The sequence below is a fragment of the Podarcis filfolensis genome (genome assembly GCF_964270895.1).
Source record: "Podarcis filfolensis genome assembly, chromosome: 16".
Classification (NCBI taxonomy): Eukaryota; Metazoa; Chordata; class Lepidosauria; order Squamata; family Lacertidae; genus Podarcis; species Podarcis filfolensis.
Genome location: NC_139620.1, coordinates 353,152 through 372,589, shown reverse-complemented (window position 1 = coordinate 372,589; position 19,438 = coordinate 353,152). Strand labels below are relative to the sequence as shown.

At 51.9% G+C, this 19,438-nt stretch overlaps 1 protein-coding gene across 1 annotated transcript in view; it reads left to right on the top strand.

Annotated features, from left to right (window-relative positions):
• KIRREL1 (kirre like nephrin family adhesion molecule 1) overlaps nucleotides 1-19,438 on the top strand; it is a 109,495-nt gene that overhangs the window by 62,910 nt on the left and 27,147 nt on the right. The window contains exon 2 of the mRNA XM_083591110.1: nucleotides 16,651-16,800. Within this exon, the coding sequence (XP_083447236.1) occupies nucleotides 16,651-16,800 (150 nt within the window). The remainder of the gene's footprint in view (nucleotides 1-16,650; nucleotides 16,801-19,438) is intronic.

Genomic DNA, 19,438 nt, shown 5'->3' with positions numbered 1-19,438 from the left:
CTTTGTCAGATTTAAGAGCCGGGCAGCGGGAGAGAGAGACAGCGCCAGAGCCTGACCTCTTGGCTCCAGCAGATCTTGCCCATATGAATTGGTATTTGCCCGCAAAAATCCCGTGAGCCGTAAACAATGGATGAGCCGTCTTCGAAATTGCTCCCCCCAGGCAGCGCTGGAGAAGCCAGGGGCGGTTTGTCCTCAGGAAAGGCTCTCCATGGCCACCTTCCTTTTTATAGAATCACAGAATCGGGGGATTGGGAGGGTACCCCAGGGGTCATCCAGCCTGACCCCCCTGCAATGCAGGAATCCCAGCATCTGGGTCTCAGGGCTGCTTGAAACCCTAGAGAGCTGCTGCCAGTCAGTGCCCAGCTAGGGTAGCCTCCATGGAAGACAGGGCTATAGCTGACCGCCTGCCACGCGATGTTCTTCCTCCACAGTCAGAGGCAGTAAATGCCTCAATATCAGTTTCTGGAAACAGCAGGAGTGGAGAGCGCTCTTGGGTTCAAATCCTACTTGCTGGTTTCCCTTGTGTGAGAAGAGGGTGCTGGGCTGGAAGGGCTGGCAAGAGCCCACAGCCTCCTTTGGATCTGCTCAAGAAATGCAACGTGGGCCAAATCGGCAGGGCAGGTTTCGTATGCGGTCTGCCGGGTTGCCCACCATTTTTCAAGGAGGTCCGCTGGAACCTTTCGTGAAAATTGGTGGCCTTCTTAGACACCCCTTCCCCACATACATGTTACTTGCATGTTGGGTGGGGCACATCGGGGTAAATGCCCCCCAACGCGAGGGTCTCTCCTGGGCGTTCCCTGGAGCTCAGCTGGACTGAAGATTTTGGAGCTTTTGGGCTACCTTGGGAAAGTGGTGGACGCTCCTTCATTGCAAGTTTTTGTTTAAAAAACAAAAAATTTATTCATTACATGTAGACATACGACATGCAACAGTTACATAAAATGAGAATTAAAATAAAACAGCAGTATATGCTCCAACAAACGTTTCTGACGACAGTAACAAAGTTGCGTTAAAGTATATATCTTTTAATTCCTACAGATATGAAATGATGTGTAATAACGCGTATGCTTAGGTTGTTGACTATTAGGAAAAGGTATTTTGTGCAACCATCTTAATTTATAAGGATTTCACTGGAGGTTTTTAAAGAGAGGATGGCTGGCCAACTCTCCTGGATGTTTTAGCTGAGATTCCACAAGAGTGTCAAACCGATAGTTACGTAAATTCAACTAACAAATACACCCACAATGTAAATGGCTGTGTTTTACCTATATGAATTCTTTATACGTCATATAAACATAACTCTTTTCACATTATTTAATTGAGTAGAAGCAATTAAGGACCAACACCGGCATACAGCAACTCTATTTTGCAATGGCACAAGTTAAGATCTTCCGTATCCTTCGTCTGATACCTGCACACAGCAGCTGCAGGCAACAGCCATCCTTTGCAAAGGCAGATGTGGAACATTACAAAGAAGAGTTCATCTTTTGCAAGTACAGTGGACGTTCAGGTTGAGAATGTGATCTGTGTGGGATGTACATTTGCAACCTGCAACGTTTGCAACCCACAGTGGTGCGTCTGCGCACGCGCGGGTTGCGATTCAGCGCTTCTGCGCATGCGCAAAGCACAATTTAGCGTTTCTGCACATGCACAACTGGTGGAACCCAGGAGTAACCCATTCCAGTACTTCCGGGTTTCAGCGGGTCCGTAACCCAAAAGAACGCAACCTGAAGCATCTGTAACCCGAGGTGTGACTGTACTGCTCCTTAAAGTTGTTACATTTGACACTTTTATCCACTAAGATATACGTGGAACACAAAAGCTTCTATTTGGACATTACTTATATAAGAACTGATCTATTTGTATTTCCTGTTCTAAATGTTGGTCCTTAACTGCTTGTGTGTATATTTGTTAGCTGAGGTTCCTGCATTGCAGGGGGTTGGTCTAGATGACCCTTAGGGGTCCCATCCAGCTCCACAGTCCTCTGACCCTACACCCTGCCTTCCCATGGGCTTCCAGCTCTGCCTTCCTAGGTCTCCCCACCCCTGCCTTGCCCTCCAACCTCCTTTGGGTATTATTTTCAGCCTTTTCAAAATGCCTGCTCCCCCCCCCCCATTCTTTTAAAAACCTGAGCTGCTTCCGGCAACCAGCCGCTTCCGGCAGCCTGCGATGCTTCCTTTGAGAGGCTGGGCACTCTTCATAGCCCCAAGGAAGAGTTTCTTCTCCCTCTTCTCCTATTTTGTGTCTGAGTCAATGCAGCGCTCCAGGGCTCAGGGCATGTTTTTTAAGCTGTCACAACCAAGGAGGAAGGTGTAAAGGGCCTCATGGATTTGGGGTGTGTGTGTGGCAGTGGCAGGTTCACAGCAACACAGGAAGCTGCCTTCCGCTGAGCCCAGCTAGTCCAGATTTTCTTGCACTGACTGGCAGCTCTCCAGGCTTTCAGGCAAGGAGCTTCTGCCATCCCTACCTGGGGATTGGGGCCTTCTGTGTGCAAAGCAGGGGCTCCGCCACTGAGCAGCTGTGCCCTTTCCCCCTGAACAATAAAACAAGACGCTAGTCCTCATGGATCCGAATCCAGCACCAATGTTAGCGGAAAGCGGTTTCCTATGCCCACCAAGCCCAGCGACTTCTACTGAATCGGGCCACTGGGGCACCTCACTCAGTGTTACGGACCCTGGCCAGCAGCAGCTGTGCAGAGTGTCTGACATGGGGGCTTTCTCAGCCTTGCCTGGAGATTGAGTCTGCATGCAAGGGAGGTGCTCGACCGACAGCAACATGGCTTTTCCTCCCAAAGCTTAAAGTAAGGTTCTAGTCCTCATGATTCTGATTTAAATAGGAATGCCGGAAGCTGCCTTTTCATCTCGGTCTGCCTCACGCAGCGCTGACCCCTCCCGGGGTCTCAGACCAGGAGAATTTCTGAACCCTACCTGGGCGTTCTGCATGCCAAGCAGGTGTTCTTTGGCTGAACCATGGCCCTGAACACTTAGCAGCCTCCAGAGGGTGGCAATTTGGAAATGGCAAGACCCTGGAGAGCTTCTGGACTCTTCTGCAGCAAGGCTGTCCTGGTATATCTCGAAAACTATGGGGAGGGGGGGAGAGACCCAGCCTACCCCACCCCCACTCCGTTAAACCACATTTAAATTCATTAATAGCCTCTTACGAAGCACAGGCATTTTATTCTCTCTGCCCCCCCACAAAACCTCCTTGGTTGTCTTTGAGCAAAGTGAATATTCTTCTTCTTCTTCTTCTTCCCCTCTGCTCACCCTCCTCCACATCTCCTGCCGGAGAAATAGTGTTTGCTGCTGACAGAGGCAGAGGAAGAATGGAGAGAGATAAGAAGCGAGAGGAGGATGGAGGGAGAGAGAGAGAGAAGGAGGGAGGGAGGGATGGGACATCGGAGGAGGAGGGATGGCGAGAGCGCAGAGCTGGCGGAGGAGAAGAGAGAGCGAGAGGAGCAAGGAAGCTGCAGAATCTTAATAGGGTTTCAAAGGCCGGCCGGCTGCCTTGCCGCTGGCAGTGCCCCCCCATCCCCGTTCCTGTTTGTGAAGCAAGGGGGGCTAGGAGGAAAAAGGGGGGCACGTCTAGGGTCAAAACGCTGGGTCCCCAGCTGCCAGGGGTGGGAGGCAGCGGGAGACGCGGGGCAATTCTTTCCAATTACTCAGTGCACAGCAGAAACGCAGGGCAGTTCTCCTTTCCGCTTGCCAGTTCAGTGGGGAGAGGGACAAGGGGCAATTCTCCGCCCACCCCTTGGCACTCAAGTGGTGAGGGGCACGTGGGGCAATGCTTTCCTGTTAGCGCAGGGAGCGATGTGGGGCAATTGTCTTTCCTGGCTGGTCACTGCAGCTGGGAGTGGGGTGTGGGGCAATTCTCATTCCTTCTCCCTCCCCCCTTCGCTTCTTTATTCATTTCCTTTTCTCTGAGGAGCCCAAGGTGGCGTACGCGCTTCTTCCCCCTCCTCGTTTAACCCCCACAACAGCCCTGAGAGGCAGTGACTGAGCCCAAGGTCACACCCAGTGGGAAGACTCGCACCCTGGTCTCTCTCAGGTTCTAGCCCAGCGCTCTAACCACTGCACCACCGCTGCCCCTGGTTTGTAGGTATTAAGTTGTTCCCAAAGTTTCTTCTGCGCAGAGCCGAGCCACTGACTCGGGCCCGTTCATTCCAAAGAGTATAACTTAGTGGGATATTAGTATTTTTATTCAGAGCCGAGTCCGCCCCCCCCCCCCCCCGTCCACCACACCCACCCACACATCCATCGGGGAGCAGCGAACGGCTTGCGGGAAAAGGCTTAAATTTAAAAGCAGGGAGAGAGAGTCAGGGAGGGAGTCTAGCGCAGGGAGATTTAGTTCCATCTGAAAGCTGTCTGTGTGAATAAAAGGCTTTTTTTTGAATCCTGAGTTTAATAGCGAGAAGAGAGAGAGGGAGAGAGGAGCCGGGAGCCCCGGGGTTTAATCAGACCTTCATTTGATAAATAGAGGGAGACAAGGCCTCCAGTGGGCCCCCCCCTCTCGCCATCTCTCCCTTTCCTCACCACCCTCCACCCACCCAGATGGGCACACACTCTCTCTCTCGCCCCTCACTCTCTTCCTGGTCTTTTGGCCAAGGGGGAGTGATGGGTGCTTCTCCCCCCCCCCAGCACCCCTCTCTCGCTCAGCCTCCCCTCGCACTCGTGGGCAAGGGGGCGGGCGAGGGGGAGGCCCTGGCCCAACGCGGCTGGGCATATGGCAGGGGCTGCCAGCCCCGGAAGGTGGATCTTTGCAGCTCTGCGAAAGAGAGGGAAGAAAAGAAAGAAAGAAAGAAAGAAAGAAATGCACACAGGCCCAAGAAGTCTTGGTTTTATTTGAGGAGTCCGGCAGGAGGAATGTTTTTCTGTAACTATAGAGAGAGGCCTGCAGATAAGGAGGTCTTGCCAACCTAGTGTTCTGTCTCTGGCAGTGGGCAGCCCCTCTGAATGAGGATTTCCAGGTCTCCTTGTAGCCTGTGACTTCACCAAAGTCCAGAAAACTGCATCTTGGGAACCTTAGTTCTCATTCCACCCGCTGACCCCCACTTTGTAGTCCTTATGATTAGAAAGTCAGGTTTGCTTGTGTGTGTGTGTTGGGCTGCCCATCGCCAAGGCCTGAGTTTCTCCTTGACCCACAAATCGTGCTGCATGGGGGGGCCCCCTCCATTTGCCCTCAGAAGCCCAACCCAGCTCTGAAAGGGGGGGCACGGAAAGGGCTGGCAGAGCGAGTCTGGCACAGAAGGCTTGAATAATTTAACTCGCTGCCACTTTGCGACGTTCGGCGCTGGGCTGAGGTGAGGCCAAACACAGCATGCCTTTTAAGCAGACACACTTTTCTGGAAGGAGCAGGGCCCCCTCTTCCCTCCCCCGGCCACCCCTCGCTCCTTTAACATAATGGCTCCGCTCAGCGACAAGGAAACACTTTTAACACACTCGGACGCTGCCGCCATCGCGACGCAGCCTGCCGGCCTGCCAGCCAGCCGGCTGTTCCACAGCCTCTGCCAAAACAGAGGACTCCCTCTCTCCCCCAAAGGTGCCGCTTGCTGGCGCTGACATCGCTCTGGCTTCCTCTTGAGTCGCAGGGGCAGGAAGAGGGGCGAGGGTTGGGGTTCCCCAGCAGCGTGGGGGGTGGCGGCAGCGGCGGCTGCACTGTGACTTCCTGCAACTCCAGGGTGGGGATGCAGGGCCTCCCATGGGGGGGCTGCGTGATGACAGCCTTCCTTTTCTATTCATATAGGAAGATAGATAGAATAGCATCAGCCCCGCCCACCCTTGGGACAGGTTGGGGGAGGGGCTTGTAGAGATGGGCGGAGCAATGGATTCTTGCAGCAATAGGTCCTTTTCTGTTCGTGTGGATTCTGTCTTTGGAAAGATCGCATTAAAAGTCATTCTTTGAGCAGTGCGCATTGTGGGGTTGCAGCCAATGTCCTGCTCAGAGCAGAGACAGGAAACTTTTTGAGAAACTAATCTACACAACTCCTCTTAACGGTTGTAAGTTGTTTAAGATTGTTTCTAATATGGTGCTTTCATGTTGTGAACTGCCCCTTAAGGTGAAGGGCAGGTAATCAATCAATCAATAATAATCTTTAGATCCTTGAATTTCAATGGGTTTGCTCTTCAAGAACGACTTAGTCGGGTGCCACCCTTTGAATGTATGTTTTACGTAAACAACACACTTAAAAACATAAAATGACACTTTTTGGTGCTTTTAAATGCCGCCTCCCAGAAAGCGCCTGTTATTCCTATGCCTCTCTCATGTAAAATAAGCACCATATTTTTTGCTCTATAAAACTCACTTTTTCCCTCCTAAAAAGTAAGGGGAAACGTGTGTGCGTCTTATGGAGCGAATGCAGGCTGCGCAGCTATCCCAGAAGCCAGAACAGCAAGAGGGGTTGCTGCTTTCACTGCGTAGCGATCCCTCTTGCTGTTCTGGCTTCTGAGATTCAGAATATTTTTTTCTTGTTTTCCTCCTCCCAAAACTAGGTGCGTCTTGTGGTCTGGTGCGTCTTATAGAGCGAAAAATATGGTACATCTCTGCAGAGTTTCAGGATCCCAAAAAGTGTGCAAAGCTTTGGGGAGTTGTGTAGTGGAGCCCCTGCCTTGCAGGCAGAAGGTCCTGGGTTCAGTTCCTGCTGGCATCTCCAGGTAGGGTAGGGAGAGACTCCTGCCTGGAATCCTGGGGCGCTGCTGCCAGTCAGTGCAGACAGCACTGAATCTGATGGGCCAATGGTCTGCCTCGCTATCTGGCAGCTTCCTGGGTGTTCCTGCGTGTTCCCAGTGGTGAGCAAGTGGAAGGGCTTGGGTTGGGCTGGTCTGCTGCGGAGAGCCGACGCCGCGCATCTTCCCGTCCACCCCAGTCCCTTGGGGCTGAGAATGGAGCAGCCCCTTCATTAGGTCTTCGTGTGTCTCCTTCCCTCCCTCCCTTCGCCCTTTGGGGAAGACGGAGCATTCCCAGTCCCCTCCTCCTCCTCCTCTTTGCTGGCCTCTGAGGCTTTGTTCAGCCTACTTCGAAATGTCTTGCGCCGCGCCAGGGCTTCCCTGCGGATCGTGCGGCGTGGCCTGTCACGGTGGCACAGCTGCCGCGGCCCGGTGGCGCTTGCACAGCCGCGAGGTGCCCTGGGCGAGGCGCCAGGCTCTTTCCAGTAACCTTCAAAAGGGGGCCACTGTGGCAGGGGCTGACCCGACCCAGAAGCCCATCTGCATAGCATTCGCATCCATTCGGGATAACTTGCCGCCCAAAGATGGCTCTTTTGGTCCTTTGGGCCTCTTGGTGATGCCGACTGGCAGGAGGTAGGAGGGAACCCAGTTTAGCACCGAAGGAGGGTCCGTCTAGCTCAGTATTAATAATAATAATAGTAACTTTTATTTATACCCCACCCTCCCCAGCCAAGACCGGGCTCAGGGCGGCTAACAACCAATAAAAAACAAGTTGATTGAAATGCAACTTAAAAAACAAGATTAAAATACAACGTTAAAATGCAGCCTCATCACAGGAGGAGAAAGGAAAAAGAAAGAGGGGAAGGGGATCAAGTTGATTCCAAGCCAAAGGCCAGGCAGAACAACTCTGTCTTACAGGCCCTGCGGAAAGAAATCAGATCCTGCAGGGCCCTGGTCTCATGAGACAGAGCGGTCCACCAGGCCGGAGCCAGTGTTGAAAAGGCCCTGCCTCTGGTTGAGGTTAATCTGGCTTCCTTAGGGCCCGGGACCTCTAGGGTGTGGCTATTTATGGACCTTAAGGTCCTCCATGGGGCAGACCGGGAGAGGCGGTCCTGTAGGTACGAGGGTCCTAGGCCGTATTGTTGACCAGCACCAGCTCTCCTGGGCTTTGGGAAGAAGTATTTCCCTAGCCCTGCCTGGAGGTGTCCAGGATTGGACCTTCTGCATGCCAAGCAGGGGCTCTGCGTGCTTATCTACAGCAAGGGTAGCGCCGTGGACTGGTTGGATGCAAAGGAATGGTGTGGGGCACTAGCTGGGGAGCCCCCAAGGGAAGACGGCTCAGAGCCCGAGGGAGAAGACGGTGTCAGAAGCTGAAGCAGGAGAGGAGGAGGGCCAAGAGGCAGAGGGGAGTCCTTCTGGGGAAGAGGCCGGGGCGTCTGCTGTCACTAGCTGCCCTCCCTGCTGGTCTCCCAGGACCAGAAGAGGTATGAAGAGGGAGGAGCAAAGGCAGCCCCTGCAGGGAGTCTCAGATTGCTTGGGAAGAAGGACCAGGGTGGAGGTGATGGAGGCAGCAGCCGTGGGAAGGAGAGGACCTTCTGCCTCCCCGACTGCCTCATAAGGGCAAGACCTTCCAAGTAGAGTTGCCGAGCCCATTAGTCCTGGCACTGTTGAGCAGACCAAGTTCCCTCTAATAAATAATTATCATTTATCATTTATCATTTATACCCCACCCATCTGGCTGGGCTTCCCCAGCCACTCTGGGCGGCTTCCAACCAAATATTAAAATACAGTAATACAGTTAACTTCACTTATTCCATTTGATTTTTCCCCCTGACCTGGTCTTAAAGTACGTTTTCAAGCAGAAGAGCAGGGTGAGCCCATATAAAGGCCAGGGTAAGAGTTGGACTTTTGGCGTAAGACGAACGCTTTGCCGAGACAGCTGCTGCAGGCCAGCCACATCTAGAAAGCCCCGCGTTGGCCACGGCATTTCTCAAGTCAGGTTCTAGTCCTCATGGTTCTGAGAAGAGCACTCATTTAGACAGAAACGTGGCAAGAAGCCTTATACACACCCTTGGGCACTGGGGATCGGCAGGGGTATTCTGACACTGCAGACAGGATCCTATCCCCAGCTCTGCCTGAAGACACCACTGAAACCTTCTAGATGCAAAGCAGGTGCACTCTTACACTTCCAGCCCTTCCCAATCTGAAATGTCGGGAGGTCTTAGATGAGAGTGTTCTTCCCCCACAGTTGGTAGGTCAGGTGACTGCATCACTTAGGTCAGATTTTGGCCCAGGGGTGCCCAGTTGCTGACTCCCCAGCTGCCTGGGGCTCTCTTCTCTCCCCGCTTCCATGTGAGTCTCTAAGCTCCGAGTTTCTGGAGCGAGAATCGGAGTCTTTGTACATAAATGATTTCTTGCGATCTGCCTTAGCCATTATTTTCTTCTTTGGCTCAATAATCGATACGGCTGCGGTGTTTTCTCTTATCTGGGAAGAAGCGACAACAGGGCTAAATGAACTCCCTCTGCAGTGTGTTACTCATCATGTATATAACTGTTCTGTTTGCAGAGGGAGCCTGATTTGTGGGTTGCTGGAATACCAGGCGTGTTTTTTTACCTGTGTGTGTGTGCAAGAAGCAGGGCGGGCGACGGAAGGGGACGCCTGGCACTTGCCATGCAGAATGCATCACGCACACTCCCTCTTGGCAGTTTTGCAGGGTCCGGTGCAGGTTATATATATATATATATATATATATATATATATATATATATATCTCCTGCCTTTCACAATAGCCCTGCAAGGTAGATCATGACACTTGTTCTGTTCTGTGCCGACACATTCCTGTGTCTAGTTTTAAAAGGACCTTCACAGAGTGGAGCATTTCAGGATGGTGAAGGGTGTGGAAAACAAGATCTGTGAGTAAGTGCTGAAGGACCCACCTTCTGTGTGTCTGACCATGGGTGTAGGCAGAGAGGGGGCAGCTGCCCCCCCCCCCAAAAAATCAATGAAAATACATGGCTAACTGAGGTTCTGCCTGTCCCGCCCCCCAACAAAAATCCTGGCTATGCCCATGTGTCTTCCCCAGTGGGGCTTTTCTGATGTTTGCAAGGGGGAACCAGAAGTTGTTGGACTCCATCTCCCATCATCACACCTGGAGCTGCTGGGAGTTGTGATCCAGCTATCTGGCGCCGCTCCCCATTTCTGCTTTTAAAACCTCGCCGGTGAGCAGCATTTGATGCCTACAGACCAGCGTTTCTCCTGGAACCAGGGGGTGGTGAGCCTTGGGCCTTTTCAGGGCTTGCAGCACCCGCCCCTCCCAGCTGGAGTGGGGAGTCCAGCAACATCTGCTGGGTCCGTGAGGTCCTCCTCATGCTCGTTTTCTTCCCGCATGTTCCTTCGGCTGGCAGGCAGGAGGTGTGTGCGCTCAGAGAGCGAGAGCGAGAGAGCGATGGCAATGTACCTAATACACACACAAACACGCTCCATATCTTTCGCCGCCAGATATTAACAGGAGTTTTCCTCCTCATTGCGCTCCCATTCCGGGGACATGCTTCACCTGTTCATTTCCGCCTGCCGAAGGCCCTGCGTTTTCGCCCCATTAAAAATGGCGGCTGCTCCCCGCCTGCCTCTTCCATTGGGTTGAATCTTGATTGCCGCCCTGCTGTTCCGGGTACCAGCTTGGAAAGGCTGATAGCGTTCTTCTGCAGAGTTTGGAAATTCTGGAGAATTAACAGCGTTGGAGCAGTTGAACATGCGCTTTCCACACTGGAAGGAAATGTGCCTTTTTGGTATTCTTGTTTTATTTTATGCGTTTGGAGGTTTTTGGCAGCAGGAGACGTGCGAGGGGGGGGATGCCCTCTGGCAAGCACCTTTTGAAAAGGGTTTCTGGTACCTCTTACTCTCTCTGAGCTGAGCAGATGAAGAAGCCCGCACATCTTTTCATCTGACAATTTTTTTGTTGGATGCGTATGCATTATTAAGGCCCGGAGAGGGAAGGGAGGAATAAATGGCTATTCTCTCTGCCTCCCTCTCCTCAGAAACCTTATTTCTGCCTGCTCTTTAGCTATGATTACAGTGCGGTTTATCATTTTAATCTGCTTGAAATGTCATCGGTACGAGGTGTAATTACGGCAAACCAACAATGGCTCCTCTCCCTCTCAATACACTACGCAAGTGTGTACACATACACACACACACACAAACACATTCTGCAACATTTCTCGAAAGGAGCCTGAATGGAATTGAAGACTCAAAAATGGGGGACTGGAAAGAACCCCGTTTTCCCTGTCCACATCCAAACCTAAGAAGAGCCTGGCATCAGGACAATGGCAGCTCATCCAGTCTGGCCTCTTCTTCTCACAGGGGCCAAATACCATGAAGATCTTAGGAATCCAGATAGACAGCCTCTGCACCTGGAGGTTCCATAAGGACAGAACAAGAGCCTGGGCAAAGGCGGCCCATCTGGTCCAGCACCCTCCTTGCGCAGTGGCTGACCAGTGGCTCCAAAGTGGCAGACGCGTGGGCACCCTGCCTGCTCTGCCACTTCCGCCACTGGCACATGAGAAGCACCCAGTATTGGCCACAGCACTGTCCTTGGCATATGCGCCACCAGGGTGCAAAGATCTGCCCAGCGCCCCCAAATTTAGTTTAGCCCCCAAACTGGTAGCTTTTATGATGATATAAGAGTTAATTTCGCGTGCACGGTGCCGTTGTGAATGCCAAGCACCGCCGCTGGCACAGCGCATCTTTGGTAAATGAGCAAACAAAGTTGGAAGTCCTTTAGTGAAACAGTAGGTATACGTTCGGTAATACCTAGGTATATGTGTATTTTGTTTTTCTAGCTTGATCAAAATTATTTATTATTTCATAACAGGTAGACAGTTAAAACCTTAGGTGGCTTCAGCAGCAGGTGCCTGGCGCCCCCCAGAATTCGGCGCCCAGGTGCCCCGCACCCCTTGCACCTCCGGGGAAAGACAGCCCTGATCGGCCAAGATCATGCCCAAAATCCTGCAAGATCTGGCCTGAAATGGGTACTGGTGCCACTTCAGTGGAGGCAGAAGGGCAGGTGGAGAAGCAGGCATGGTGCTGCAGGTGGCCGGACAGGGCAAGGTGGCATTCTGCCCTGGAAAACTCGCAATCAGGATCCGGGCACCAGAGCCCTCTTGCTTCCTGTTGGGTCCAGCAACTGGTATAATGTATTCCGAGTGTGACAGAAGGCCATTGGGACTGGCCCAGTCTGAGAACGGCCAAAACAGTGGTGACACATTCACTTCTAAGAAGCCCCGTTAAAGGTCCATTAATTTCCCTTGGTCTACTCTGAGTAGACAGTTCGCTACTTCCTAGCCAAGGATCTGCTGCTCCTGTGATCTCCTCTCCTCGCTCTTCCTCCCTCTCTGCTCTGATCTTTTCCCCTCCTTGCATCCTCCCCACCTGCTCTCTTGACGCGCCTGGCGTCACTTTGATCTCCCCTGCTCCTGTCACCTTCCTCCCTCTGAGCTCCTTCACGTCTTTCTTTCTGTTTTCTCTCTCCTTTCTGTTCCTGGCAGGCCTGCCTCCCCCCTTCCCCCAATGTCACTGAAGGGTCTGTCCAAGTAGAGTTGGGGGAGACACACTTGCACAAACTCACACACAAGATCAAAGGACTGCATAAAGTTTGTGTGAAATCCTATTGAATTCCCGTATGGTTTGGAAGACTCCTCCCAACCTGCGAGTCGCTGGTGGGAAACTAGGATGAGATTAAGGAGGCGGAGCAGTGGGAAGGGGGGAAGGAGAGGTTTTTGGGTGGGTGCCCCCTCCAGCCTCAAAGAACAACCTCCCTGCGGGGCAGAGATTGCCCAGCTGCAGAACTCCAAAAACCCAGCAAAGCTCAGAGCAAGAAGGAGGGAGTTCCTTCATTGTTAGCCGCCCTGAGCCCAGCCCTGGCCGGGGAGGGCGGGGTATAAATTATTATTATTATTATTATTATTATTATTATTATTATTATTCCTCCAAGGACAACTGGGCTGTGGGTGGCGGTGGCTGGAGAAGTTAGCTGTTCTAACTCTGGAATATGCACCCCAGAGTGAACATAAGAACTCCGAAACCAGCCTGATCAAACGTTCCCAAAAGACTGGAGTAAATTTATAGAATGCTTTAAGGACAATTGCAAGCAATTAACAACACTGGTAGGACTTAATGAAGAAGACTTGTAATGATGACGATATACAGTCATACCTCGGGTTACAGACGCTTCAGGTTGTGCATTTTCAGGTTGCGCACCACGCCAAACCTGGAAGTACCGGAACGGGTTATTTCTGGGTTTCGGTGCTGCGTTTCATGTGCAGAAGTGCTAAATTGCGCTTTGCACCGAATCGTGACCTGTGCGTGCGCAGATGCGGCACTGTGAGTTGCGAACGTGCCTCCCGCACGGATCACGTTCGCAACCTGAGCGTCCACTGTATACCTTTTTACATATTGGTTAAAACATTTGATAAATGAAGGGACATAATGTAAAGAGGAAGAAGTACAAATGCTATGATATAAAAAAGAATTAAGGTAACCATGAGATGGGAGGGAGGGAGGTCAACAGTTTATTTGAACAAATAATATGGAAAAATATGAATGTCTTTTAATAGTATAAAATGGAAACTTAATAAATATTATATATATATATAAAACACAGAATGAACATAAGAACAGCCTGCTGGATTAGGCGAAAGTGGACCCATCCAGTCCAGCCTCCTGTTCTCACAGTGGCCGACCAGATGCCTTTTTTGGAAAGCCCACAATCAGGATTCGAACACAAGAGCAACTCTCCCCTCCGGACATTTCCAGCAACTGCTATCCAGAAGCATGGCTGCCTCTGACTGTGGAGCCATAGCAGAACCGTCCTGGCTATGAGCCACCGGCAACCCTCTCCTCCTCCTCCTCCTCTTAAAGCCCTCCAGGTTGGTGGCCATTGCTGCCTCCTGCGGAAGAGAGTTCACAGAACCGTAGAGCTGGAAGGGACCCGAAGGATCATCTAGTCCAACCCCTGCAACGCAGGAATATGCAGCCGTCCCATAGGAACCTGCAACCCCCCTGGTGGCCCACAGAGCCAACGTCCATCGTGAACAAGGACTTTCTTGTATCTCTCCGGAATCATCTTCGTTGGATGCCCACCAGTTTGAGTGTTATGAGAGGGGAAGAAAACTTTCCTCCACCTGCTTTCTCCAGGCAACATAGAATTTTATCAACTTGTCTCACATGGCCTCTCACTCGCCTGTTCCTCACTGGAAAACCTTGCCATTCTAGCCCTTGAAACGGCATCCCTGGCTGGTCTCGCTTGCTATAGCTGGCCATTTTTTGACTTAGCAAACTGAGTGGGAGGTTTTGAGCCCTGGTCCTAACCTGACACTAACCACTGCACTGCACTGCCTGCTTTATTTTTTATTTTATTTTTTTGCTCTCTGCTTTCAGCTCAGAGGACAACACCCCACCCCCTTCGCCCTCCCTGGGCCTTGAGGAGCTTGAGAGGCAAAGCACAAGGAAAGTTCCTGGGCTGTTTTATCACCAAGGACATTTGCATGACAGGGGAATCTTTGTCTGCTCCTCCTCCTCATTCCCGCTTTACATAACACCAGGCCAGAGAGAGGGAGGGAGGGAGAGACCCTGCTTTCTGGTTTCCCACAGGCAACGCTTGGCCACTGTGAGAACAGGATGCCGGCCGAGATGGGCCCCCTTTGGCCGGATCCAGCAGCCAGGATCTTAGCCACCAAGGCTGCCTTCTGCCCTTCGCAGCTGCAGATGGCCACGCTTCTGATTGCCAGTTGCTGGAAGACGCAAGAGGGGAGAGTTGCTCTTGTGCTCGGATCCTGCTTGTGGGTGGTCTCCACGAGAGGAGGACGCTGGACTAGATGGGCCTCCTTTGGCCTCATCCAGCAGGCTCTTCTCATGGTCCTACGGTCTCCCAGCCTGGCCTCATTTCCCCCTCGGTCTCCCTGTGATCCTTTATCCCTCGCTGAAGACTTGTCTGCATTCGCTGGTGCTGTAGCCTGTAATCGAGTTTAACTGACTAGATTAATTGATTTTTTTATATAAAAAAACTAAATCAACTCAAAAAGCATCTCCAATGAATTGGGCAACATGTTGGTGTGTTGTGATTTGGGGTTTTTTAAATCCCACTGCAAATTATTTTTGATACAAGGACTTGCTTAAAAAAAGCAAATGCCCTCTGGGCTTAGAGCATGCAGGTTGGATGGATTCATTGTTTGAGAGCCAGGGTAGTGTCCTGGCGAGAGTGTCAGGCTGGGCGCTGGGAGAGACCAGGGTTCAAGTCCCCCACTCAGTTGTTATGCAGAATTAAAGAGGAACATGGTCAAGACAGGAACATTATCCCCAGCCCTGCCTTGTGATTCTGCCTGGGGATTGAGCTGCCCAGATGGGCAGAGTCGTCTTCTTCTTCTTCTTCTTCTTCTTCTTCTTCTTCTTCCTCCTCCTCCTCCTCTCCTTCTTCTTCTTCTTCTTCTTCTTCTTCTTCTTCTTCTTCTTCTTCTTCTTCTTCTTCTTCTTCTTCTTCCCCCCACTAAGCTACAGACCTTCCCAAACAGCAGGATGAGAAGCTGCCATCTACTGAATTGCTCCCATGAGATCAGTCTTACTTGCACTGACTGGCAGCAATGGCTCTCCAGGATTTCAGGCACGGGGGGGGGGGTGCTATTCCCAGCCTGACCTAGAGATGCTTTTGGCTGGTTGATCTGGGAACCTTCTGCATGCCAAGCAGGTGATCTGCAGAGGAGAGCCTTCGCAGCTGGGCCAGACCAGGGTGGGGAAAGAGGGATTAAAAACAAACAAGTGTGGGTCGCTAGTTTCATGTTGGGCGGGATGGTGGCTTTGGGGCTGAATTTATTGCGGCGATTCCAAAACAGCTCTCCAAAGCTCCGAGTGCAGGCTGCCAGCCTGGGCTGGGGAGAAAAACTGCTCCTCTCCTCTCCTCTCTCCAAGAATCTGCCTGCTCCCATTTCTTTTTCCTTTTTGTGACTTCATTTGAAGTCGGTGGGCAATGCAGCCAGTTCTCTCCCCCCGGAGCCCGCACAGAGAGGCTGGCGTGGGGGGGGGCTGCTCCCCGCTGCCAATCAATCTCCCTGTAACCCCAGGGCTGGCGGTTCATTTGGGTGCCATGTGACGGCCGCGGCTGCTCTAGATAAAAAGAAAGGGAAAAATCTACCGCTATCGACCTGATCTCTCTCTCTCCTCCCGGGCAGAGAGAGAGGGAGACGGGGGCAGCGAGCTGCACTTTGCACCCACAAGCCGACGGAGAGCGGGCGACGCGGGTGCTGTCAGGCCCAGGGAGGTGAGGGGGGCAGCGTCTGTGCATGCATCGACTTCTGCTGGTGTCGGGTCCCCATTAGCGCCTGCGTCTTCTGGTGGTGGAAGCAGAACAGCAAAGTGTGAAGGAGTAAAAAAACCAAAGTGTTGGGCTGCCTGGTGCTTCCCTGTCTGCAATGCTGCAATGCCCTTACGCCACTTTGTTAACAGCGTACTTAAGGGATAGCGCCACCTGATGGCAGTTAGAGGGAAAAACATGCATGAGGCGCTTCAGTGCACTTTGATGTTGCCCAAGTACCCCTACTGCTCCTCCAGCAAAGGCGGAAAAGCTGCTGTCAATTTAATTCTTATGTTTATTTATTGGTTGCCCTCCTGCCCCATCTTTTCTACTCCCAGGAGCTCCAGGTGGCAGACGTGGTTCTTCCCCATCTCTTTTAACCCCTACTACAACAACCCTGTGAGGTAGGGCTGGGCTGAGAGGCAGTGCCTGGTCCAGGGCTTCGCTGCCCAAGGGGGGATTTGAACCCTGATCTCCCCCAGGTCCTACTCCAACTCTCTAACCATTACGCCACCCCTGGATTAATAATAATTACGCTTTAATTAAAACAGTCAGACGCATATTGATAGAACAATAACAGCAATGATACGACTTCCTACGGCATAATTTGGGGTCTGTTCTCAAACTCTGCCTCCTCTTTCTCTCTCCAGTTCTGCAGACCCGCTTTGTCGAAGAGCCTGAGGACCAGACGGTGGTGGCCGGGCAGAGGATTGTGCTGTCCTGCGTGGTGCTGAACTATTCCGGGATTGTGCAGTGGACGAAGGATGGCCTGGCCCTGGGGATGGGGCAAGGCCTCAAAGGTAGAACCAGAGAATTGGGCCATCAGAAGGGACTCCTAAGGGCCATCTAGCCCAACCCCTTCCTTGTGTTCTGTGTGTGGTGGCGCTGGGGGTGGCCTGCACTGCTATTTTTGTCCTGCGAAAGAGCTTTGCTTTGCACCCTGGTTTTTCCTTCTCTGGGGCTGTGAAATTGCCTTTTTGGGGGGTCTTGGCTGCCAGTGTTGTGCTTTCAGCTGGCTTCCCAAAGCAACACTCTCCCTGGGAGACTGAGCCTCTTTTCCTTTCAGTCTCTTCACCTCCAGCCTGGCTGCTCCTGGCTGTAACATGGAGGACGGCTGCAGCTCAGTGGGGAGAGCATGTGCCTGGCATGCAGAAGGCTGCAGGCTCAAGCCCCACTGGCAGCGTCTCCAGGCAGGGCTGGGTCTCTCGCCTGCCTGAAACCCGGGAGAGCGGCTGCCAGCCAGTGCGGACAATCCTGAGCTAGGGAGACCCCTGGCCTGACTTGCTAGAAGAGAGACGATCTTCGCCTTTCAATCAGTCTTTTTTATTTTCCCAATTCATCAATACCTGTCTTTTTGCTGGACTAAGAGAGTCCATTCGCACTGTCCCTTTGTTAGCATTTCTTGGGTATAATTCAAAAGGATATTTTCCCTCTGCAAACTTTAGATTCTTCCATACAGTCGTGTTGATCGTTTCTATTACCTTCTGCCCAAAAATTACCAACAGAGGGCCTTGTAAGAACAAAGGATTTAAAGAAGCATCGTCTCCCACCCCCTTTATGTGACTCGATGTGGAACTCTGGCAGGCCAGTGAGATCCATCTGGCTTGATATTGTCTACACCAGGCATGCCCAAAGTCTGCTTCAGTGGCCTAATGCGGCCCGCTGGTTGGTCCCTCTGTGGGTAAAATTCTAAAAAAACCTCAACAACTTCAATCCTAAAAAAAGGTTAACCACAACTTTGGTCGGCCCTCATGGCCCTTCACTTCATCAAATCTGGCCCTCTTTGAAAAAAGTTTGGACACCACTGGGCTACGTGGACCGGCAGCACCTCTCCCTGCTTGCAATGGGGCCTTTATTATGCAAAGCAGCAGACATTCTGCCATGGAGCCACACCAATAATAATAATAATAATAATAATAATAATAATAATAATAATAATAATATAATTTGTTATTTGTTATTTATACCCCGCCCATCTGGCTGGGTTTCCCCAGCCACTCTAGGCAGCTTCCAACAAAATATTAAATACAGTAATGCATCAAACATTAAAAGCTTCCCTAAAGAGGGCTGCCTTCAGATGTCTTCTAAAAGCCTGGTAGTTGTTCTCTTTGACATCTGCTGGGAGGGCCTTCCACAGGACAGGCGCCACCACCGAGAAGGCCCTCTGCCTGGTTCCCTGTAACTTGGCTTCTCGCAGGGAGGGAACCGCCAGAAGGACCTCAGAGCTGGATCTCAGTGTCCGGGCAGAATGATGGGGGTGAAGATGCTCCTTCAGGTCTACTGGGCCTTTGAGGCCGTTTAGGGCTTTCAAGGTTGGCACTAACACTTTGAATTGTGCTCAGAAACATAATGGGAGCCAATGCAGGTCTCTCAAGACCTCATTGTTCTGAAGCAAGGGCAGAGGGATCTGCCTTGGCAGAGTCGGGCACTTGAGCCAGGCAGTTCAGTATTGCCAGGCAGGCGGCATGGCCAGCCCTAGATTGAGATGCCAAGCGGTGGAGCCTGGGACCTTCTGCATGCTGAGCAGGTGTCCACCTTGCCCAGTCCTGGGGCAGAGGGTGTCACATGAGGAGGGTGGCCACGCATCTTCCCTCTGTACATAGGAATTTTATGATTTCAAGAAGCCTCCCTTGGTCTCTCTCCTCTCTCTGCTCTGGCTGCCCCATTGAGTGTGCCAACAGCGCCACCTACTGGGGGAGGGCGTGGGCATCCCACACCCTTCTTTCCAATTTCATTCTTGATTTCTTTTTCTTTTTTAACGCTCTAGCTTTAATTTTGGGACAGTTATCGCCTTGCAAAATGGATCCCCCAAGTTTATTTCATTTCACAAAATGATCGATAAGAATTAATAACAATTTTAGGAAGGCTCACAAAGTTAAAAGAGCGGCAGATCAAAACTCGCACCCACAAGCGGGCATAGCCTTGCCTAAGCAAAAATGCTCTCAGCTGGTGCCAAAAAGGGCACAGTGCCTAATGCCAAAAGGCAGGGGGTTCCGGGGTGCAGATGCTTCCGTGCTGAAATATTGAGTTCTTACAGGGATTGTGTGGCACCTGCGACAGTGCCAGTTCTGCGGATCAAAGGTGTCAAGGGGGCACATAGGGCGTAAGGCAATCTGGCAGGGAAGGTGGGGCAGGGAGGCTTGCGAAATAAAAAGACACAGCACAAGAGGAAACAGGAGGGGAGGGAAAAGGCGGAGGAGGGAGATCAGCCCTTGGAGTCCCGAGCAAAGGGCTGGGCAACAAGGACATCCGCTCCAAGGCAGGTCGGTCTTCCCTTTCTGGTGGCAGCAGGGCAGATTCAGGGCTGGGGGGGGCACTGGGCACTGAGCTGAGGGAGCACCCAGTAAGAGAGGTGCTGGGCTTCGGGAAGAAGGAGTGAGGCTCTAAGAGGGTCCTAGAGTCCTCCCGCCTCCTCCCCAAAGCATAGCTGTCAACGTT